The sequence below is a fragment of the Cnephaeus nilssonii genome (assembly GCF_951640355.1).
Source record: "Cnephaeus nilssonii genome assembly, chromosome: 19".
In the NCBI taxonomy this organism is placed as follows: Eukaryota; Metazoa; Chordata; class Mammalia; order Chiroptera; family Vespertilionidae; genus Cnephaeus; species Cnephaeus nilssonii.
In genome coordinates, this window is record NC_137090.1 from 15857463 (window position 1) to 15881347 (window position 23885).

The 23885-nt window shown below is 45.3% G+C and overlaps 1 protein-coding gene across 6 annotated transcripts in view; it reads left to right on the plus strand.

Annotated features, from left to right (window-relative positions):
- LOC307115317 (signal transducer and activator of transcription 5B) overlaps window positions 1-23885 on the plus strand; it is a 64869-nt gene that overhangs the window by 25524 nt on the left and 15460 nt on the right. For 3 of the 6 annotated variants that reach the window (XM_079798520.1, XM_079798517.1, XM_079798522.1), the window contains 4 exons: window positions 15927-16066; window positions 19200-19328; window positions 20407-20496; window positions 21339-21513. In XM_079798520.1, coding sequence (XP_079654646.1) covers window positions 15927-16066; window positions 19200-19328; window positions 20407-20496; window positions 21339-21513 — 534 coding nt within the window. Of the gene's footprint in view, window positions 1-15926; window positions 16067-19171; window positions 19329-20406; window positions 20497-21338; window positions 21514-23885 lie in introns of all 6 variants that reach the window. The other 3 variants (XM_079798521.1, XM_079798518.1, XM_079798519.1) reach the window with 2 other exon arrangements.

Below are 23885 nucleotides of genomic sequence, written 5' to 3' on the forward strand. Positions count from 1 at the left end.
GCAGCTACAAAAAGAGGTTTTGATTGCAGCTTGATTAAGAAATTGTATGCTCATACTCATTCCCCCCCACTCCATTTTTCTGTTTTCATTGTATTTTCCCTTCTCCTTCCCTCACTCCTTCTTTCCCTCTTTTTCTCTCCCTCCCTCCCTCTTTTCCCTTGCCCTCCCTTCCATTCTGTCCCTTCCTCTCTGCCTTCCTTCCTTTTTTCCTTCCGCCTTCCCGCCCTTCCTTCCTTTTCTCTTTCTTTATCATTTTCATTTTTCTGAGTAGTTGCTACAGAGACAACCTGACCCTATTATCCAAATACAAATAACATAGTAATGGCTTCCTATCAGCCTGCCTGGAGGGAGAGGGGAAAAGTAAGAAAACTAAAGAGGAAATACCCTTAATTTGTTTTTAAAGGATAGAAACTAACTTGTTGAGGAAAAAAGAAATATAATGGGAGATCTGATTGGTAAAGAAACAAAAGAGAAAGAGAGAGGGAGAGCCTTGGGGGACACTTTGAAAAGTATCCCGTGCAATTCAGAGTTCAAGCAGGATCTCCATCTGTGGGCGCCCTTAGAGCCTCCGACACTGCTTTCCTTAACCCCATTTTCTCAGCCTGTGGAGTGGGGGGGGGGGGGGGGGGGTTGTCAACAACTAGACTCGGCCTTAGGAGTTCGGGCCAAAGCCATGAGGATAGGAGAGGTAATTTTTTAAATCCAACTTTTATGATGTCTACAACTGCAGGTGTTAGCACGCCAGAGACAGGATTGACGACGAAAAAAATCACCCCGTGCCAAGTCTGACTCCTCTTGGAGGCGGTGGAAACGGCCGGGGTGGCCTTCCCTGACGGCAGTACCCCGGGCTTTCTGTGAGTCTTCACGGTGCTGGGGGCCTCCCCTGGGCCTTCCTGTTTAAATGCGAATGGACATCGGTTGCCCGGCTTGCCCCGCCCCCAGGGCTCCTGCATTTAGATTGCCAGCATTTGGGAAGTTGGCTGGTCACGAAGAGATGCCTGCTTTTTCCACCCCTTGTCACAGGGCCCGCTCCGTATGCTTCCATTGGCACTTGGTTTGGTTTTCTTCACGGCAGCAGCTGCTAATGAGGGACAGCTTTTGAGCGAGCAGCTTGTTGTTTTTGGCAGGGGTAGGGGACATCCATAACCATTCAAGACTCTGTTTTCCTTTGCTAAATTTACTTTACTACATGGAAGTACGTCTTCAGTAAAAAATAGTCTGCAGTCACACTCGGCGGTATTTACTGAAACACACACCTTCCCGCGTTGGCATTCGACCCTGCAGTTGGAAAACTCTCAGGAGGTGAGGAACAGGTCCCACGTCTATCAGAGTCCCCCCTCCCAACGGGAATCTGCATTCTGGATGTAGGACTTCATCGTCTTGTTTTGGCGCAGTGATCAGTCTTTCCGGATTGCATTTGGTAGCACGCCTGGTAACCGTAGGAGTGGGTTGTTGATAAACACTGCGCCTTACGTTTCTGCTCCGCTGCTTTTTGAGGCATAATTAAAAGACGCAGTTTCTCTTGCATAAAGAAGAAGCTGTCTTTGGAATTTCTGCTCGTATTGGCATCATCCCATTTCATGTAATTCTCCTCTTTGAAATCGCCACAACGAGGCGTTAGCTCTGCTCTAGAGACCTGTCACGATATTTATGGAATGGTACAGCTTGCAATTATGCTTTGCCGTGATTAGCACCGATGATGAGTCAAAACCTCCGTCACATTTTCTATAAAGTGTGATTCAGTCCCATTATTCCTGTAACAAGGACTCGAGTTAATGACCTCCACGGTGTTAAAAATAACATCTTGAAGGAAATAACTGACCTACCAGCCATTTCAGCTATTTCCCGCAATTTAGGTTCTTTTTGTAACTCGGAGGTCTACCAACGTCGTATTTAACACGCGATTTTTGAACATCTACCATGCACTAGGTATTGTGTTGCAGGAATCAAAATGAACGAGAAATGGTTCCTGCCCTGGGATAAGTTACAATGTAGTTAAGCAACAGGTAACTCAAAATTGCATTAGTTCTTATGCCCAGAGTGTAGCACATTCTCACTCTAGAGCAGTAAAGCAATCCATCTTTCAGTTATTTATTTATTTAAAAATATATGTTTATTTCAGAGAGGAAGGGAGAGGGAGAGATAGAAACATCAATGATGAGAGAGAATCATTGATCAACTGCCTCCTGCACGCCCCACACTGGGGATCCAGCCCGCAACCCAGGCATGAGCCCTGACCAGCAACCAAACCGTGACCTCCAGGTACATAGGTCCACACGCAACCACTGAGCCACGCCAGCCAGGCCAGCATTCCGTCTTTTAAAACTGGGACGGTCAACCTTGGCTGGTGTGGCTCAGTAGGCTGGGTGCTGTCCCATGCACTGAAAGGTTGCCGGTTTGATTCCCAGTCAGGGCACATGCCCAGGTTGCAGGCTCCATCCCAGTAGGGGATGTGCAGGAGGCAGCCAATCCATGTTACACTCTCACATCCATGTTTCTGTCTCTAAAAATCAATTAAATATAATAAAAAATTAAAACTGGGGTGATCAAAATGATAAAAGGCATAGGATCCGAGCATTGGTTGATGCCTTTTTTTAGCTAATGGTGTTAAAAATTGTATGGGGCACCTTTCATAGAAGTATAAAATTCCTAGGTTCCTTGTTCCAAGTGTCCCCTGTTAAATTCAGAAGAGTAAATACTTCTTAGTGACATGGTTTGGTGAACCCAGATGCTCTAACGTTCAGCCAGTTATATAACGTACACTGTAAACAGTAATGTGGTTACTTATACGTTTGTCATATTAATATTCATTATCACAAGAATTTATCATTGACACCTGGTCTGTAACTTCATCTGCATATCAGCATTAAGTAAGTTGACGTTTAATTATTGGTATAAGGGGAACAGTTACCCAGATGACAGCTGACTTCAGTATCCTTTACTGTCCTCTCTTACCTGCCAGGATATTTCACAAGCTGTTTTCTCCTTTTTGTAAGTGATTTTTGTCGCTATAATGAGAAAACCGGAGATTAAGATGTTCCCTCCTAAACCTTAGGGTCGGATTATAACATATCTAATGGAAAACTAATAAGGGATTTGGGAACAAATGTAACAAGTAGCCCTCACCGGTTTGGCTCAGTGGATAGAGCATGGGCCTGGGGACTGAAGGGTCTCGGGTTCGATTCCGGTGAAGGGCATGTACCTTGGTTGCGGGCACATCCCCAGAAGGAGGTGTGCGGGAGGCAGCTGATCGATGTTTCTCTCTCATCGATGTTTCTGACTCTCTATCCCTCTCCCTTCCTCTCTGTAAACAATCAATAAAATATATATATTTTTTAAAATGTAACAAGTATAACCAGCCACCCTGCTTCTTATAGGAAGTGTCACAATGTTCATTCTGACCACAAGTGGTCAGGGCCTAGGTTTTGGCCTCATTGGAAACTTACCCACCCCCAGAAGTGTTCTCACTGTTCTCCTCTCACTCCCTGGAGCAATCTAACACGTTTAGCGGACTCCTGATTGACTTAGGGGAGCGAAGGGGAGCCACCAACCCCCTCACGTGGCTCCCTTTGGTTGTCTGAAGGTTTGTCATCTAGATGTTCTCACCGTCCCGTACAACGCATTTTTGGAATGTCCAATAATTTTTTGTATCTCTCTGTGAGTTGTACTATGTGTCAGTTCACTTGGTAGCTGTTATCTCAAAGCAGTCTTAAACCACAGGCATCCTTGTGAGGAAAAACGCATGTGGACGGGTGAGAGGTTTTAGTAAGTGCGGGGTTTGAAAGGAGGCGCGCTGCAGGTGGACAGCCTAGGCCAGTGATGGGCAACCTTTGGAGCTTGGTGTGTCAGACTTCGCCAAAAAACTGAGCATAACTCAGGCAGTGTGTCACTTTGAGGAAAAAACTAACTCCAAGACTCTAGTCGCAAATGTTTCATCCTCAGGAGCAGCAAATGGTTCATCCTCGGCATGCGGCCGCGTGTCATCAGAAATGGCTACGCGTGTCAGTGCTGACACGCGTGTCATAGGTTCGCCATCACTGGCCTAGGTACTGATCCCAGCACCTGCGCTTTCTTGCTGCAGGACTTGGGGCAGATTTCCTCCCTCTTAAGCCTGTTTCCTCGTCTGTAGAATGAGAGCAATAACTGTGCTGCCGTACAGGTTTCTCCTGAGGGGGCATATGAAGGGCATAGAGCCGTGCGTGAGTTCATGACACAGTCAGAGCTCCTTGGATGCTATTGCTACTGTTACCAAGTATTACAATTACTGCGCATCCTCTCTTTTTCTCCTCTCCGTGCTAGTGCCTTTGCTGTTTTTGAAGGCTTGGTGATTAAGTGCAAGACAGGCTTGGAGATGTCATAGTTTATTTTGTTTCCAACACGAAACCCGTTTCCAGTGTTGGTAGCAATCGCTCATTTAGCACGTATAACAGACGAACAAGTTTCTCCTTGAACCCCAGACTGTGTTCCTTCTGAACGTCTCAGAGGGGGTTGCATACCCTCCATCATCAAAGCCTAAAGTCTTTAGAACACCAGCGTGTCTCACAAAAAGCCTGATGTCTCTGTTGCCACCACAACCTGAAACCAGCGGGTTAGAAACCACAGAGAGCCTGCGGCATGCCGTAAGAGCCTTTAAGGCCCATCACAGAGTTTCTTGTAAGTTGCATGTAGACAGCGAAGCCAGGAACCAGTCTGGCTGAGAAAACTTAAAAAGTCTTTTTTTCTTCCTCTTCATCTTTCTATTCAAAAAGGATCTAATTTGTTGCCTCTGGGAAGATTGAATGCATAGATGAGCTCTTAATTTAAAGACGTTTACACAGGAATGTGCTGTTTTCTGTGAGGGTGGGCGGGTGTTGGATATTATTTTAATATTTTTTTAATTGACTTCAGAGAGGAAGGGAGAGGGAGAGAGAGAGAAACATCAGTGATGAGAGAGAATCATCAGTTGCCTGCCTCCTGCACACTCGCTACTGGGGACCGAGCCTACAACCCGGGCCTGTGCCCTGACCAGGAACCAAATCGTGACCTCCTAGTTCAGTGGTCGGCAAACCGCGGCTCACGAGCCACATGCGGCTCTTTGGCCCCTTGAGTGTGGCTCTTCCACAAAATACCACGGCCTGGGCAAGTCTATCTTGAAGAAGTGACATTATAAGAAGTTTAAGTTTAAAAAATTTGGCTCTCAAAAGAAATTTTAATCGTTGTACGGTTGATATTTGGCTCTGTTGACTAATGAGTTTGCCGACCACTGTCCTAGTTCATAAGTGGATGCTCTACCGCTGAGCCACACCGGCCGGGTTCTATATTACTTCATAAGTATTTGGGGGTTACTATCTAAAGAGGATTTAAAATCATATTTTCTGTCCTCTTCCTCTTTTTGTTCATAGTTGCACCGTCTTTTCTCCATGTCTACTCTAGGAAACAATATAGTCATTGTATATGTGCTTGTCAGCATTGAACCCGGCCAGCGCCTTATTGTGTTGGACAACGATTGGACTTTAGTTTGAGAAGAGGAAAAGCTAAAGATTTATTTTCATATCAATCCACCAGGGACCTTACATGCTGTCACATTTATTACAGCCCCAAAAACCGTTTTATTTTTAGGTAGCGACTTCTGGAACATTAGTGTAAATCTAGTCCCGTCCTTTTCCTCGTGTTTAAGTCCCCGTTACATCTGGTGGTTTTTGACCGTCCCACTGCTGTTTAAAAAGCATAGCTCCATGTGGTCGTGTTGTCTTTACCTTAGTCATGTGAGACACTTTACTATGGTTCTGGGTCTCACATTCGGTTTGTTTTTCTTTGGAGCTTTACTGGAAACCAAACACTATTGCGTACAAGCTGCAGAAGGGGAAGTTGGCAAGAATTAGCTGCTTTCTGTTTGGTCTGTCTGAGGCAGCTGACCTTTTGGAAGGAAATCGCTGCTCTTTGCTTCTTCCTGTAACAGTGCAGCCCGTGAAAGCGCATAGACACAGAAGCCGTTATCCTGGCTGGTGTCTCGGGGCGAAAGCGCTGTTCGTGTACCGATGGGAGTTTTTCAGTGCACCTGTTGTATGTTGTAGGGACGGTCACTCGAGTTCGTGGTGCTTAGCTGTGTGTAGACATCCTGGCAGATACAGAGCCAGAGAGAATCTGTCTCTAGAAAAAGTAGTTTGTTTTAGCAAAAGCAATTGTATTTTCTTGCCAAGTTGCCCGTGTGAATGCTGCGGTAAAAGTTACTTTGTGCACAGGTTTAATTCTTCCTAATGTTGAAGGCCCTGATATCATTATTATTTCTTGTACTGGGTAACCTTTTTGTCACCAAGAGGCCGAACATGTTGACTTTCTAAGACATGGTGAGCCCCGATTTAAATGTCATTTCGTCTCAGAATTAGAATTAGCTGCCGGCCACCTGCTACCCCATTGCTGGACCCACGTTTCTGCAGGACTTTGTTTGATTTAAACACGGCGAGCATCGTTCCCCACACATGGGCGTTTTCCTCAGAAAGCTGCCGTCCGTCCGACTTCACAAATGGAGCCTCATCCAGTGAGCAAACAAAGGAACTAGCTGATGAGGCATTTCTCTCTCAACAGACACGATTTTAGTTTTCCATTTATTTTAACCAAAACATGGTTAGGTTCACTTTCTATTTTGGGGTGTGTGTGTGTGTGTGTGTGTGTGTGTGTGTGTGTGTTTAAAGGATTTACATTCAAATAACGGTCTGTTGGCAAGAATGAAGTAGGTTCTGATTATGTTAAACACAGAGAATGAAGCTACCTGAAGTGGGGGGAGGGACCCAGGAAATGCTACCTTCTTCTGCACTCAGTTTGGGCTCGGTGGGTCCGTGTTCTGTTTCGGGGTCCTTTGGTCTCTCTCCCAGGTTTGCTGCTGGTTGTTGGGTGAGCGCTGGTGTGGATGCACATAACAGTGTAAAGCTTAACCCAGGGGGCATGACCTCCGGGCTCCCTTAGCCAGGGTGCCCCACCGCGCTGCCTTTCTGTTCCTGGAATCCGGCCTGAGCCGTCCAACCTGACTGAGACAGGGAAGGGTCCAAGAGGGAACGCAGACCTTGCTGGGCTGTATGTGCAGGTTCTGGGCACAAACTAAGTTGATGTCAACAAAACAGAATGGAGCCCCCCAGTTCCGCTGGCCTTTGAGTAGGAGCCAATTTAGGAACCACTGGCTAAGGCCTTCTGGGATCTGGTCTTGTAACTCTAGCCTTCTGGAGGCCTTGAATGGTTACCCTGAAGCTATCAAGGGCCTTCTCGTATGCCAGTTGTGTTCAGGTGTGTCATCACGGGTAAGGGGAATGTCGTTTTGAAAAAGGAGTTTTTAGAGAGAGTGGAAGGGAGGGGAAGAGACAGAGAGAGAAACATGGATGTGAGAGAAACACATCTATTGGTTGGCTCCCCCATGTGCCCCGCCGGGCGGGGGGGGGGGGGGGGGTCAAGCCTGCAACCGAGGTAGGTTCCCTTGTTCGGAATCAAACCCAAGACCCTTGAGTCGATGCTCTAAACACTGAGCAAACCCAGCCAGGGCACAGCAAATGTTTTTAGTTACCTGGAAAGTGGTAGTGATGTAGTTTCTTCCCAAATGGGTTTTCAAGTTGCTAAATGGATTTCAACACAGAGAGAATGAAAACGCCTCAAGCTGCGGGCCACTGTGGCAGGACGGAGCCCGGCTTGTAGGACAGCATCCTCCCGCCTGCAGCACGGAGTCTGAGAAGTCCTGATGTTTATGTACCGCCAGGGGTCATTTCCAGATGAGAGCAAGCCTCTACTCTAATTGCTTTTATTTTTTTCCCTTTGATTTTGAAAAAATTTAAAATTACTGAAAAATTGAAAGAATGGAACAATGAACACTCATATACACTTTGCCTAGATTGACCAATTGTTAACAGTTGTTACATTTAGGTAGCACCTCTCTCTCCCTCTCCCCTTTTGAAAGTAAGTCGCAGACATCATGACTTGACCCTTAAATACTTGAGTATGTATCTACCAAGAACAAGGTCATTCTATATAAACTCAATGCCATTATCACTCTCAAGAACTGTAACATTGATACAATAATATCCAATATATAGGCCATGTTAAAATGTAATTAAGTCCAACTGGTGTGGCTCAGTGGTTGTGTGTTGATCTATGAAGCAGGAGGTCACAGTTCAATTCCCGGTTCCCAGTGAGGTTCGATTCCCCGTCAGGGCACATGCCCAGGTTGTGGCTCAATCCCCAGTGGGGGCATGCAGGAGGCAGCTGATCAATAATTCTCTCTCATCATTGATGTTTCTATCTTACTCTCCCTCTCCCTTCCTCTATAAAATCAATAAAAATGTATTTTTTAAAAATGTTATTAAATTTTTTAATTGTCCCAGTAATGTCCTTTAGAACTGTGATATGGGTTTTTTTAAAACTATGTTCTAGGTAGTTATCATGTTTTTTTAGTCTCCTTTAATCTAGAACAGTTCCACATTTTTCTGTCTTTCATACGAGTCTCACAATTTGTATTCATCTGATTGTTTATTCATGAGTAGAGGTGAAACATTTAGTTTGTGTGTTCTTTTCAGTGCATCACATCTGGAGGCATAAAATGTCCGTTTGTCCCGTGATCGGGGATGTTTGATTACTTGGTTAGGGTGTTGTCCACCAGCTTTTTCCACTGAATACATACCTTTTCCTCTCTGTGAATAGTAAGTAATATGTGAGGCAATACTCTGACACTGTGTGACTATCCTGTTCTCCAACAAGTATCACCTAATCGTTTTAGCAGCTATGATGATCCTTGTCTGAGTCCACTCTCTTTATTTATGGGCTTGTGTGTGCTGAGCCAAGTTATATTTAGGTGACAGTTTTAAATATATGCTAACCCACTGATTAAGACTTGATCCTTATATTTAGCAAATAGCTGCCCTCCCTCCTCCTTCAGACCTCCCTCCCCCATTCTACCTCCTCCCCTTTTTCTCTTCTTCCCAAAATAATATGTAATCATTTGGCTGTGACGTAAAGATTTATGCCTGATTGTCTTCCCAGAATATTATCATCTCTATGTTGCCTGGGCAAAATTTTTCCTTGTTTATATTTTTACGAGCCAAATGCTTTTATTCTTTCTGTTCTCGTCCCATCTGTTTAATAATCTGATTTTGTTAGAGAACTGCCTTCCTGATTGCTTATAAAGTAGTGTTTAGAAAAAAAAATTTTAAAGAGCAGATGGCTCTGGTATTGACCTACTTCTGCATGGGAAAGTTTTACTATAACCTTCTTACTTGATGTTAGGCCAATTTTAATATGAACAAGGCCTTAATCCTTTATTGCTACTATTCAATATTTTTCTGTCCCTCCAAGTTCCTACTACTGGGTAACCATCACCACTGCATACATGTAATCATTGATATTGACACAGCCAGGGAGCTTGCTGTTTATAATCTTTCCAAAGGCCTTTAGTCTTTAAATGGCGCTGATCTGATTAACAGTGTTGAATCCTGGTTCCTCGCCTCATACTTTTCAGATCAGAAGCAATGTTTATACACCTTCTGTTTCATCTGTTTCATTTGGGCCCAAGCCTTTGCCCAAATCAGAGCTTCGCAATGTTAGGTTTCTTATTCTAATCTCTTACGCTTCTTCTTTCTTTCAATTATGAAGTATAGCAACATACAGAAAAGTACATGAAAAAACATGACCAACCACCACAAGTCCTCAAGACAAAGGGAGCATGGTAGAGGGGGAGAAGGACAGACTGCCCATATGTCGGTGCCCCTCAGAAGTATGGGATCTGGAGCAAATACTTTCACCCCCAAAAGAAACCTGTCCCCATTAAAAGTCACTCCCAGTTACCCCAGCCCTTGGCAACCACCGATCTACAGTGTCCCTGTGGGTTTCCCTATTCTGGACATTTCATATAAACGGAATTTATAATATGTGGCCTTTTATGTCTGGCTTCTTTCGCTTAGCGTCATGTTGTCAAAGTTCATCCATGTTGTAGTACGTGTCAGTACTTTAGTCCTTCTTACGTCTGAATAAGATTCCATTTTATCCGTTTTATGTTTCCATTCATATTCATGTTACTCCTTCTTCTGTCGATGGACCTTTGGGTTATTTCTGCTTTTTGGCTATTTATGAATGATGCTGCTCTGAACGTTTGTGCACAAGCTTTTGCAGACATGTCTTCAGTTCTCTTAGGCACATAACCGGGGGTGGAACTGCTGGGTCCTATGGAAATCCCATGTTTCACCTTTTGGAGAATTTCCAGCTTGCTTTCCAAAGTTGCACCATTTTACAATCCTGTTTAATTTGCTGACTCGGTTCTGTCATCTATAAAGTGGGGATTATAATAGCGCTGACCTCCCAGGGTTTTGTGAGGATTAAGTGAGTAGGTTCAGAGAAGCACTTACAGTAATAAATAATATAGTAGGTGTTCTGTAAGTGGTAAATCTGATGGTGGATAATAACACTAATAAATGTTATTTTAATTCATTTTTCCATCTTATTTCTAAAATTATGCTTATTGGATGAATCAAAAAATGTGTTGCTAATAATTCACACTCTAATTAGTAGGAGTCAGATTGTCCTTGGGAAGAACAGGATTTTTAAATTATTTTTCTGGAGTTTAGTCACAGCAGGTCATTTCATTCAGCGTTGTTCCATTCTGACATTGAGGTGAGATCCCATATGGACGGAACTCTTGTTTGCATCGTTAGCCGGTGGTAAAACTGGTTTCATTGTACATCGTTTTGCTTAAAGTCGCAGGACCTGTCGGTGACATTAAGTGAGGACTCACTGTACTTAGGGCCGTCTTGCTCCTGGGACAGCACCCGTCACCTCTCTCTCTCTCATTCAGAGGCGAGACGGGAACAGTCCTCCCAGTGCCTTTCCCTACTGAGGTGACTTAGCCATTATGTTTGAACTTGAACCCTCTGTTAGAGACTGGGATGGGATGGGATGGGATGGGATGGGGTGGTGGTTGTGGTGGGATGGAGGATAAGAATTATAAAATGCTTTATTTATTAATTATTTTATCCTCACCTGAGGCTATTTTTTTCCTTTGCTTTTCAGAAAGAGTGGAAGGAAGGGAGACAGAGATAGAGAGAAAAACATGGATGCGAGAGAGATAAATCAACCCTTCACCTCCTACTGGCGCCAATACAAGGGGGGTGGGGTGAGGTGGGGGTAGTGGCAGGGAGCGAACCCGTGCTTGCCCCGACACTGTAACCACTGAGAAACACTGGCCAGGGATATAAAATGCTTTAAATTATACCCATAGCCCTGGCCGGTGTGGCTCAGTTCCTTGAGCGTTGTCCTGGGCATCAAAAGGTTGCGGTTTGATTTCCAGTCAAGACACATGCCCAAATTTATGGGTTCAATCCCTGGTTGGGGTGTGTGGGGAAGGCAGCCAATCAATCCCTCTCTCTCTCTCTCTTTCTCTCTCTCTCTAATTAAAAAGTTTTAATATATTTTATTGATTTTTTACAGAGAGGAAGGGAGAGGGATAGAGAGTTAGAAACATCAATGAGAGAGAAACATCAATGAGCTGCCTCCTGCACACCCCCTACTGGGGATTTGCCTGCAACCAAGGTATATGCCCTTGACCGAAATCGAACCTGGGACCCTTCAGTCTGCAGGCCAACGCTCTATCCACTGAGCCAAACCGGTTAGGGCTCTAATTAATTTTTAAAAACATATTAAGGACATAAATTAGACACATAAATCCAGCAGACCAAATCCCTGCACACATTTTATGCCTCCCACTCCCATCCCAAGCTGGAATTCAGTCTCTCAGTTGGCCCGTTTGCATCAGGACCCTTCTATTGTCATGCGCCCCACACATCTCTTAGCCCAGAGCTTAGCTATGGCATGACTTTGGCCACAGCGTTCCAGAAGAATTCAGAGACCGTGATATTTTTCCTTACAAAGTTTTATGCTTTATTTTTAAAAGGGAAAGCATCTAATAAAACGGTATTTATTATTGAGACAAAATTATCCCTAAATCCCAGCCACTCATATAATTTATTTGTTAGTGGGCATTTATTTTTATGGTTTTCAATAAGCCTGTATCATTATGAGCTATTAAACTTTGAGACCTTTTTTAACAACTGCCTGAGGGTTCACGTTATTTGGCACTCCCGAGACGCATCCAGAAATATAACGTGGGTGTAGATAGCTTACACTTTCAGAAAGTACAACATTCTGCATCCAGAACTGTGTTGGGTTGTTGGGAACGCTTATGAACACTAAGTGCAACTAAGTAACGCTCACATAGTTCTCATCTTCGGCTAAAAATAAGATTGTGAATCCATTTCCCAGTCTTTAGAGAAGCCCCTGTGATGATTTACCGAAGACACAAACCACTTCCCTTGTCAGAACATCACGCATTGACGAGGGAGCTGCCCGTAAATAAGCAGAAGAGAGAGTGCATTGAGGCCAGGGGGGTGCAGTTGCCGCTGTGAGGAGCAGCCAGACCGGCGAGAAAGGGCAGAGGATCAACATGCAGGTGTAGGTGTCGCCTGGTAACGGGTGTGGCGAGTGTCGACATGCACGCAGAAAAGCACTAATGCTTAGAGACTAGGTTTTATTGATACGATTGGGGAAAGTGGTGGCATTTTTTCCTCCCTCAACCACATATTTTAAATTGTTACGTCATAATCTCAGTGAAGTCACCTCATATTCCATGCATATATAATTTTTAGTTAAAAAAGTAAAAATGATTCTGTATTTTGTGTATTTTTATTTTACATTTTTTTACTACTCATAAGCAAAACCTACTTTTGCTGTCAAAGAATTTTCATGTAGTGGAATTAAAGTACACTGTATTTATCAAAATAAGTTGGTTGCCACCTTATATTTTCCAGCTATTATTCTTCAAGTGACATTTTAGAAAGTAACTATTATATTTAAAGCCATAAATATATTCTGACAAATGCTAACAGCTCAGCATCCCACTATTTGATAAAAACTAAAAACTAATATAAAACACAAGACAAGCCCTAGTTGGGTTGCTCAGTGGTTAGAGCATCGGACTGAAGGTTGGCCGGTTTGATTCCATCAAGGGCATGTACCTGAGTTGCAGGCTCGATCCCCACCCCTGGGTCACGGTGCGTACAGGAGGCAACCAATCGATGTGTCTCTCTCACATCGATATTTCACTCTCTCTGTCTCTCGCCCTCCCTTCCACTCTCTCTAAAAATCAATGGAAAAATATATCCTTGGGTGAGGATTAACAACAACAACAACAACAAAACCCACACACACAAAAAAACCCCACGAGACAACATGAATGTATGACGTCTATATAGTACCCCTACATGTGTGGCATATCACCATGGTCTTTCTTAAAACAATAATAGGCCCTGGCCAGTGTGCTCAGTGGTTAGAGCATCAACCCATGCACCGAAGGGCACATATCTCAGTTGCAGGCTGGATCCCCTGCCCCGGTTGGGCATGTGCGGGAGGCAACCAATCGATGTATCTCTCTTACATCGATATTTATCTGATATTTCTCTCTCTCCCTCCCTTCCTTCCACTCTCTCTAAAGAAAAAAAAAATCAATGGAAAAAATATCCTCAGGTAAGGATTAACAAAAACAATAATAGACTCCTGGAATATGCTCTGACAGCAGGACATGTGAAATATTTGCCAAATATTTGGTGTGTATGTAACCACTCAGCAAGTGTTTATTGACTACTTGCCATGTCAAGCCACTGTGCTAGGCACTGCACTGGGGACACAGAAGTGAATAACTGTGTCCTTTTCACTTACCATCCTTCAGAGTTCAGTGGGGAAGATAGACAAAAATTAACGGAAACTAAAAGGAAAAATGGCAAATTGTGGCAAATGTCCTTAAGGAACAAATAGACCATTGTAAATAGAGACTCGTCCAAATTATAAAATCATCCCAGTTATAAAATTTGTTTCAGTTTCTTGCCTGGGTATTTCATACTGATAATCTTGTTCCATAATAACTTTGAAAAGAGCTTATAGATTTGACCAAATTGTGTGTATACATTTATTTATGCAACAAAAAAATTTACTGATTGCTAATGTGCCAGGCACTGTTCTAGGCCCAAGAGAAGAAGCAGTGAACAAAACAAAGTCATTGTGTTTGTGGTGACTTCTCCCTGGTAGGGAGACAGTAGACAAATATGGGATAAATGTCAGGAAGTGATCAATGACATGAAGAAAATAGACGGGGGGTAGTGAGCAGACGGTTATGTTACTTGGGTGGATTGAGAAGGAGTCTCTGAGGAGAGAAACGTTTTCCTTCTTTTGTCTCTTGGGTCAGTTCAGTTAATGAATGCAGGATGCAGGGTTGTTTTTCTGTCCGTTGGTATCTTTCACTAGTCACTACTAGAGCCGTGGTGAGGTCTTCTCTCCAGTTCCCTTCACTAAAAGATATTAAAACCTGCATCCTTTTCTTCATCCTTTTTTCATTCTATACGTGTAAATGCCTAAGCTCCTTCGTCCATCCACCCACCCATCCCTTTACCTTTTATCCAAAAAACATGCTTTGGTGTCTATTCCAAGTTTCCAAAATCTTGGGACATGATTTATTTGATTAAAAATTACATTGTACAATTAAATGTCTTCCAGATGTTTGATTATAACGTGGAGGGAGCTCTTCTATCCAAGAGTCTCTCTCCTAGTAAACTCTGAGCCATTGAAATGTGATGTCTGGAGTGATCGTAGTGATCTCAGCCTTCATCCCCCAAAGCTCTAAATAAACTTGCACACCGCTCAAGTGTTCTATAGCATTGCACAAGTCTAAAATAGGTAGCTGGCACCCTCCCCACACCTCACTGTTGGCTAACCGACTCGTCCCATAAATAGCTCAGTGTTACACTATTGGATAACGATAACTAACAGAGATGGGATTTTTGTTTCCTAACACAGTCGTGTAGTCTCTGGTATTCGACAAAAGCAAGCTCTAATTCATTGGACCCCAACTATAACAGCTCTTGGGAGAATTGTGCCAATCAATAGCCACATTGTTTTGGATGGGATTAAAGATATCCCTGCCTTATACCAAAGTCTTCATTACGGATCAGTGTTAGAGCAAGATTCCGTGTTAGTCCCTTCTGTGGACATGAAAGTAATGTTACCACTGCGTCAGGTTAAACCCAGAGAGTATCTGCCAAATGAACTTAAAATTCTCAGGTGGGTCTGAGAAGGCATCTTGGTAGTTTTATAAGACCGTTTTTTTCTGAAATCAAGAGCGTATTTTAAAAATATGCTACCCACTATTGGAATATAATGGTTCTTGTTTCTGACTCTTAGCTGGAATGTATTGTTTTTATGTCGGAAAGATTTTCAAAGGCTATAATTTAACAGAACATTGCTTCGTAAATTCCTTAGCAGTAGCTCAGAAGGTGAACCTTGGGACGTTTTTCCAATAAAGTTGTGCCCTTGGTGTGCAGAGCATTGTTGCTGAGGTAACTAGCCATAACACATAGGGTTCAACCCATGCTTCAGATCTTTTCACTTTCCTTTTACTGGGTCTTTTTCCAAAAATGGCAGAATGTTTATCGTAATTCTTAAAAGTCAAAATAAGAATCTAAAACAAGTGATTTTTTTTAAAAAAATCCCCATGCTAATTATGTATCATTCCTATTCAGATGCTGCTTACTGTTGCTTCAAGTTCGGAACAAAAGTAAAGAAAATGTCTGTGATACCAAAGCTATAGGCAGTTCTCCCCCTGATGCTCCCTTTGCACTTTTGCTTCTAGGACCTCAGTGTATTGGACAGTCAGAGCTTTATGGACCCACTTAGATACCTTCCCATGGCCACCCGGACCACCTACATCCTGAAGACATTGTAACGCTAAAATTCAGTTCAAGAACCCTGACCTCCAGTCCACCAGAAAGGGCTTAAAAAGCAATTACCTGTAGCTTTTATAACTACATTAATATTTACTCTAGTGGACTTAAAAGGGGGAGAAAAAACACCACCCAAACCACCGATTGTTTGTTTAGCAGATTGTAAACATGGCCGTGTGGATCCAGGCCCAGCAGCTGCAAGGAGATGCCCTCCATCAGATGCAAGCCTTGTACGGCCAGCATTTCCCCATCGAGGTGCGCCATTACTTATCCCAGTGGATCGAAAGCCAGCCTTGGTAAGTGAGCCGGCTGTTGCTCCATCATATTTCGTGAAGCACAAGCATATTCAAATTTGGAAAGATAACACGATGGGGGTTCCAAAATGTACTCCTTCAAAAAAAAATAAAAATAAAAAAATCCTGACCCATGAAGAAGTATTTAGCGCCATCTGAAATTTTAGAAAGATAGAATGACTCTTAGGATTTTAAAAATGATATCTTCCACCCAGCTGGCAGGACTCAGTGGTTGAGCATTGACCTATGATGTCACAGGTTGAGGGCTCAATCCCCAGTGTGGGGCATGCAGGAGGAAGCCAATCAATGATTCTCTCTCATCATTGATGTTTCTGTCTCTCTCCCTCTCCCTTCCTCTCTGAAATCAATTTAAAAATATTTTTTAAAAATAGGATATCTTCTCTTTAATAGTATATTCTGGCTAAGAACATTTGAGCATTGCAGCTAGTAAAAACCAATGAACCAATGTTTTGAGTGCCTATAGGGTGCCCAGCAGAGTCGTAGGTAGTAGAGTTCATATGAAAAAATTAAAAATCTTTGTCCACATAGAATTTAGTGCTGAATGGGACAGATAAGGTATGTCCATTCACATAATTTTTTAAAAAATGTATTGTTAACAAATTTAACAATGGAGAGACATTGGTGTTTTTAAATTTATATGTAAATTATATATACACATAAAGACTAAAAGACAGTACACCAAAGTATTAAAATAATTGTATCTTGATGGCAGATTTAATAAGCATGTTTATTTTCTTGTTTTCCAAATTACTCTTTATTATCTATTCGGGGAGGGGAATTGTTTTTAAACTTTTAGAATTAGTACAATGCAGCCAACTGATAAGGAGCATTTCTCATGGACACTGTTGCATGCCAGGCAGCAGGATGCCTGCTGCTCTGCTCAGGGCCTGGAGCAGTTTGTTTGTCACCAGCCTGTCAGTCTGATCTGACAGACTCATCCTCTGCTTCAGGCCTGCATCACTGCGGGTGGCGGGTGGCGGGTGGCGGGTGGCGTGGCCGCTCTGACAGAGCCCGGGGACGGGGGAGGCAGCGGGGAGACGGCCTTTACGCTACTGTTGGAGGAGGGCTGTATCCCTGGCAGTAACACTGCCTTGGTATAGTCGCAATTGTGTATTAGTAGCAAATTTCTCTCCAGAAACTAGAGAGCACCAGGAAGGCAATTTTCTAGGCAATTAAAAAAAAAAAATCTCAGCCTCCGTGTAATTAAGTGAGAAAAAAGAGAGCTAAATGTGAGCATGTCAGCTGCACCTTGCTTAGTGCTTTTCCATTTCCTTTTCTTCTTTAATGATCTTGAGGAGTTCAGAAAAACATTAATAGGAAGTTTCTGTTTATTCAAAATTTCATTTGATAGAGTTTCCACGTCGTCTTCTTACTGAGCAAATGTTAAAAGACTTGTGTTGATATTAAAGGAAATCTGAATTTTATTTAGTTAAAAAAATTTTTTCCCAATGACAGTGACATACAATATTATAGTCGTTTCAGGTATGCAACATAGTTATTAGACATTTATTTAACTTACGAAGTTGTAGCCCCCATAACTCTAGAATTTTCCTTAGTTTGGGTTTTCTTAAGAATATAAAGATTTTAGCCTGGCCGGCGTGGCTCAGTGGTTGAGCGTTAAATCGATGAACCAGGAGATCACAATTCGATTAGGGCACATGCCCAGGTTGTGGGCTCGGTCCCCAGTGGGGGACGTGCAGGAGGCAGCCAATGATTCTCTCTCATCATTGATGTTTCTATCTCCCCCTCTCCCTTCATTTCTGAAATCAATAAAAATATATTTTTAAAAGAGTATAAAGATTTTAATAAAAATGTCCAGTTTTTCATGTTTACGGTAAGAAAATATTTTTTGGGGGGAGGTGCCTGGGGGGAAGGAACAGAGAATTAAGTACAAGGACCAGTACTTGTTTTCCATGAGTTTTGCTCTGAGACGGGATCTTCTCAAGAATGAATGGCTTCCTGGGACGAGGAGTGTTATTGCCAGTTGACACAGGGGTGCATGCTGGGCCGCCATTCCTTCCTCCCAGGCTTTTATTTAATATCTACTTTATTTAGCCCATGGAACATGCACATTGAACATTTGACTTTCTCTACTGCCTTCTCCAAGTGCATATTTCAGCATATCGTTTGATGAAGTCCATTATCAGTGTGTGGTACTCCTGCTTGTGCCTCTGTCTGAAATTAGTTGCTAACTGACATTACGGGGTTCGAGATGACAGCACTTTAGAGCCAGCACCAGATCTCCTGGTTGGCTTTAGACCTGAGCAACAGTAATTGAATATCATTTCAGTCTGATAGCTGTTTGGTTTCTCCAGTGAGCTGAGTAATTAAGTTCTGCCAAATAGCAACCGTTGCCTTAAATTGTTTAAAACATGAGAGCGTCCGGGAGGGGGGTTGAGAATGGGGGACGGAGAGAGGGAGGAAGGGAGGCCATCCAAACCCTGTCACCCGTTACCTGGCTCTGCGTGAAGGCAGCGTCTCTGGTTCCCTGGGGGAGTTCGTGTTGCCTGCAGCCCCCAAGCCTGCGACTTGTGTGAATACTCACGGGAAGAGTCTGTCTGAAGGAATCATTTCCGAGGCTTCTTAGAAACAGCAATAAATGTTGTCTCACCTGTCTTCAGAAAATACTTCATGTGAAATTAGCAACATATAGAACCAGTCGGGGGTGGGGGGGGGGAAGTAGAACATTCTCGACACTGTGTCCCTTACACCCGTGAAGGGGTGACTATAAATAGGAAATTATCAGGGCCCTATTTCCTTCAGGGTACACAAAGCCCTTTCCTCTCCCTTCATTCCCAGCAGAGAGCATAAGCACCGGAGCAAGTGTAGGAGGAAGGAGAAAGGGCAGTACATTGTAAAAAGAAAAGAAAAGAAAGAGACTCCTATACAGTCCACTCAGGCAGTTAGTGGGTTAGGATTAGATTCATGGAGGCATCCAGTCAGTTGGAATGGAACTCCCCTAAAGTGTGCTGTGAACTTTGTGCCGAAATCTCTTTAGCCAAAGACAAGGCGTGATGTGTTGAGGCTGCATTTATATAGGCTCATGTGCATGTATGTATACATATGTATGTAATTTTTTTCCCCTAGGGACTCAATAGATCTTGATAATCCACAGGAGAACATTAAGGCCACCCAGCTCCTGGAGGGGCTGGTGCAGGAGCTGCAGAAGAAGGCGGAGCACCAAGTGGGGGAAGATGGGTTCTTGCTGAAGATCAAGCTGGGGCACTACGCCACGCAGCTCCAGGTGGGTGTGAGCGCCGGCCACCGCCGTCTTCCCGAGGCGGGACTCCTCCTTCGGGTAGTACTTCCTCTAGAGAGTTTCTTCCTCTTCAACCCGGCGTCGTCCAGTTGCCTGCATAAAGCTCTGGTTGTTTATTGTCATGGTTGTCGCTCTTTTTAAACTTTGTATCTGAAAACGATTTCAAGTTTACAAAAAGTTGCAAGGTTGATACAAAGACCCCCCTTGTTAACATTTGCTTTATCATATGCTCTCCACATACACGCATTTTTTTGGTTGCTTGAGAGTAAGTTGTACACACCATGTCCCGTTGCCCTAAGCACTTCAGCGTCCCTTTCCTAAGAATTAGGCACCTTCTCTTACATCGTCGTCGTCCGGTTAGCACCGTCAGTAAACGGTGCATGGATAGAACACCCTTCAGTAACTTTACATCTGTCTGCCCATCTTGTCAGATGACTTGATGCCCTTTAGGGCACTTTCTCCCCCTCCAGTCCAGGATCCAGTCCAAGGTCACATCTTGCATCAAGTCATCATGTCTCTTTAATTGCCTTTCCTCTGGAACTGTTTCTCAGCCTTTCTTTGTCTTTTTGCTACACTGACACTCTGAAGTAATTGAGCTCCTCTCCTTTTTAAAGATAAAACGTATCTCACGTTGGCGTTTCCTCATGATTAGATTCAGGTTACACAACCCGGATCAGCACTCTGAGTGTTGTGTCGTCCTCACGGTATCACATCTGGAGACGTACAACATCCGTCTCCCCGTCGTGGGTGGAGTAATTCTGATTGCCCAGCAAAGTGGTGTCCAGGTTCTCCTCTGATGTGGCCTTTTTGGAGTTTATTTATCCATTTATCCTTTTTGGAGTTTATGTCCGAGAAGGATGCCCTAGTACTTTGGGCAGATTAGGGTACTCTTACCTTCTTACTCAGGTTTTTTACAATGTGCTTTCCTTGTCCCCCATTGATATTGGAGGAGCAACATACCTCATGATTACACCGTCGTGTCTCTAGGAGTCTCCTCCAAGGTGGGGTTAGGCCCAGAGCACGGAGCGGGACCAAGTGATTGTCTGCTCTTGGATTCTTCCAGAACACGTATGACCGCTGCCCCATGGAGCTGGTCCGCTGCATCCGGCACATTCTGTACAACGAGCAGAGGCTGGTCCGCGAAGCCAACAACGTGAGTGTCCCCTGGGTGTGGGGAGAGGAGTTGGGAAACCCCATCTTGCCCACTTCCCTCTGGACCCCGTTTGTCATGATGACTCGGGGCGCACCTATCGGTGTCTCTATAAACAGAGCCTTGTCCTAGAGGAAATAGAAGACCGTACTCTGGTCTTAACTGATTTATAGCCTTGATGAGCTTGCAGCCACAAAACAATGTGCACAGGTGTGAAGTAATTCAACCCCAAATGGATCATTTTTCAGTAAAGTCATGTCTATATTCAGGTGACACTTCTGCCCGCCTTCTCTCAGCCAGCGGGTGAAGGAATGGATCAGACCAGGCCACGTAGATGCCTGGATCCACAAAGCCCTTGTGGACGCCTCCCCTGTAACTTCACTTTGGGGTCTCCAGGATGACCCCTGGGAGAGGTTCCCCCGATTCCCTCTCCCCTCAGTCACAAGTAGGCCTTGAATGAGAACAAAGACAATGTGTGTTCACCGGCCTGTTCCCCACTTTGTCCCCAGGGGTCACCATCCTCAGTAGGAAAACCCAGGTAACTTAGAAGGCAGTTAGATGGGCCGTGGTTGGGATACTCCGGTGGAGGCCAGAGCTGCACTAGGAAGTCCTCCTGTGTTTTAGGAAGACGCCATGGTCCGCCAGCTCCCCCTTTTCTCCTCTCTTCCCACTCTACACCGATTCTCACAAATGACGCTTGCAATTCCGAGGACTCAAAATGAAGCTTTTGGGGTCTCATCCCCGTGATAGGTGCTGGCTGATCCCTTGCGTTAAGGCCGGAGGTGGCCTCCCGTACTCACTGCCCAGCTCACTGCTGCCTGCACTCTGCCCCGATCTGTGTCCAGGGTGCCTCTCCAGCGGGAAGTCTTGCCGACATCATGTCCCAGAAACACCTTCAGATCAACCAGACCTTCGAGGAGCTGCGGCTGGTCACGCAGGACACCGAGAACGAACTGAAGAAGCTGCAGCAGACTCAAGAGTACTTCATCATCCAGTATCAAGAGAGCCTGAGGATCCAGGGTGAGGCGGGCGCGGGGGCCGGAAGAAGCTCAGGTCCTGTGGGAGAGAACCAGCTGCCTTTCTCTGGAGTACCGGGGCATCGTTAGCGTCGGGAAGGGGAGGCCTGGGAAGGGGAGAAGGCAAAGTCTTGCCTTCGGAGAGGATGGATCTCACTCAGGCTTCCCATACCCAGCCAGCTCCGGGTCTTGAGGAAGGTGCTCCCAGTCCAGTAATCAGCACCCAGGTGGTGGTTTTGTATGTTATCAGTGGTGCTTTACTCTCTGAGCAGGGCCAGTATAAGGGCTGAGGACTGTGTTTCTGGTGACAGACTTCTCATGCTCTGCACAGCTCTTCAGAGAGGCCATCCTGGGGCACATCAGTGCCCGTAGACAAAGGCCCCCTTCCTGGTGGGAATCCAGCCTGGCACTCTGGGTACAGAGAACGTCAGGGTCAGTCCGGAGGCTGTGGAGCCTCAACAGCACCCTCTGTTGCCCTTGTGGGAGCCTGGCAATGTGGCAGTGGTTTCCTCTCCCCGCTTGCGTGCCCCGCTCAGTCTCAGAGAAGCTTTGCTCCACCAACCAGCCATTCAGAAACACACACATGCACATGCAGTGTGCTCGTCGAACACCATGCGTGTGGGCGCCATCCTATAGCCATATCGATATTATTTATTAACTGTGTCTTCCCCATGTCTAGCATGTAAATTCTTTGAGAAGGGACTGCGTCTTGCATCTCTGTACCCTGAGGCCAGCACATTGCCTGAGTCACAGTAGGTGTGGAATAGATGTCGGTGGGATGATTCTAGCATGTCTTCTTCCCATCTGCTTCCATACCTGACTGGCCCCGGGGGAGGAAAGCCCACTTCCTAGGTGAGGGAACAGGGTAGCCACGCTATTAGTTCTCTCCCAGGCCGTGGACTGGTTACCACATCGATGATCCTATTCTTGGGTTTTCTGTTTCCTCTGTTTGGGTTTGGGTTTGGATTCTGGTTTGGGTTTGTACCCATCATGCAATGTCAGTTCAGCCTCACTTATCAAGTTCACCATCAGAAACACAGACTATTGATCTGTTGTGCAGGGAAGGCTCAGTTCCCTCCAGTGGAGCAGACAATTGCCCCACATCTCCTGGCGTCCTTCCCAGAAACCTCTGCAGATTGCCAGGAGAAACGAACTGGGTCACTCGCATAGGGAGGCCGGACCAGGTGTGGGGACACCGCCGCCTGCCGCCCTGTGGTGGCCGGACTCCTGAGGCGGCGCCAGGCGACCCTGCTGCGTTCCCTGCGGGACGATGCGCTTCCTGCTCAGGCCCCTGCAGTGAGCTGGGAGCCATGTCTCCGAATTCCCTCCTCGTCTGGGCTCTTCCTGGCGGTCTAGAGTTGTTTGGTCCGTCCCGCCTGTGTGACCTTGGGGCAGGGCCTCGGTCAGCGTGACATGGCCCTCAGAGGCCTCCCAGGAGCTGGACCAAGACATACTGATGCTCACATCTTCTTGACTCAGCCCGAGGAAGGACCCTGGGGAATTCCAAATGGCTATTGGCTGCGCATAATCACCCCAGAATTTAGGATAGTGGTTCCCTTGGCGGGGGATGGATCGCAAGCTGTGGAGGTGGGCAGGTGGCTTTAATTGGGAAATGTTTGATTTCTGAAGCTGGGTTATGAAGCCACAGGTGTTTTATGTGATTCTTTCTACCTTCCCTCTGTCTTAAGTATTTCATAACTGATATTTTTAAGAGGGTAACTATGCCTCCCTGACTCCCTATTCCTGCTATTGCTGAGCTTCCTAACACTAATATGAAGAGAGCTGCCTCCTTTTCCTGAGGGGGGAGAGAGAGAGAGAGAGAGAGAGAGAGAGAGAGAGAGAGAGAGAGAGAGAACATTGAGCATTTGCCTTCTTTGGGTGCCCTGGCTGTTGGGTGCACCAGATGACGCTCAACCAACTGAGCCACTGCAGGAGGCGCGAATCTTGCTGCTTTTGTGTAGGCCCCTCCCTCCCTCTCTTCTTTCTTCTCCATCTTCTCTCTCTTCTCTTCTTGTTGGTCAGCTGAGCTCACCGTGACCCAACCTGGACACGCTTGCTGGGCGCCTTCCCGCACAGAGAAATCCTCTCCCTGAGGAGAGGCAGCTGTGCCCGGGAGGCGGGCGGCACAGGCCAGGAGCAGGGCCCTCCCTGGCGAGGCCCAGGCCCTGCGTGTGAGGGCGGGGCTGGGAGCGGCTGGTCCCCGTCACCCTTCAGTCCTGTCCTGTAGCCCATTGAGCCACAAGGACTGACTCTCACCAAGAGCTTCCCCGTGCCAGGCAGCTTCAGCTGTACCCACAAGCTTCTGTCTCCTAGTCTCGAGAGGGGAGCTCAGAGTTGGGGGCCAGGGAGTGACGCTGGCTCATCTCTGGGGCCCTT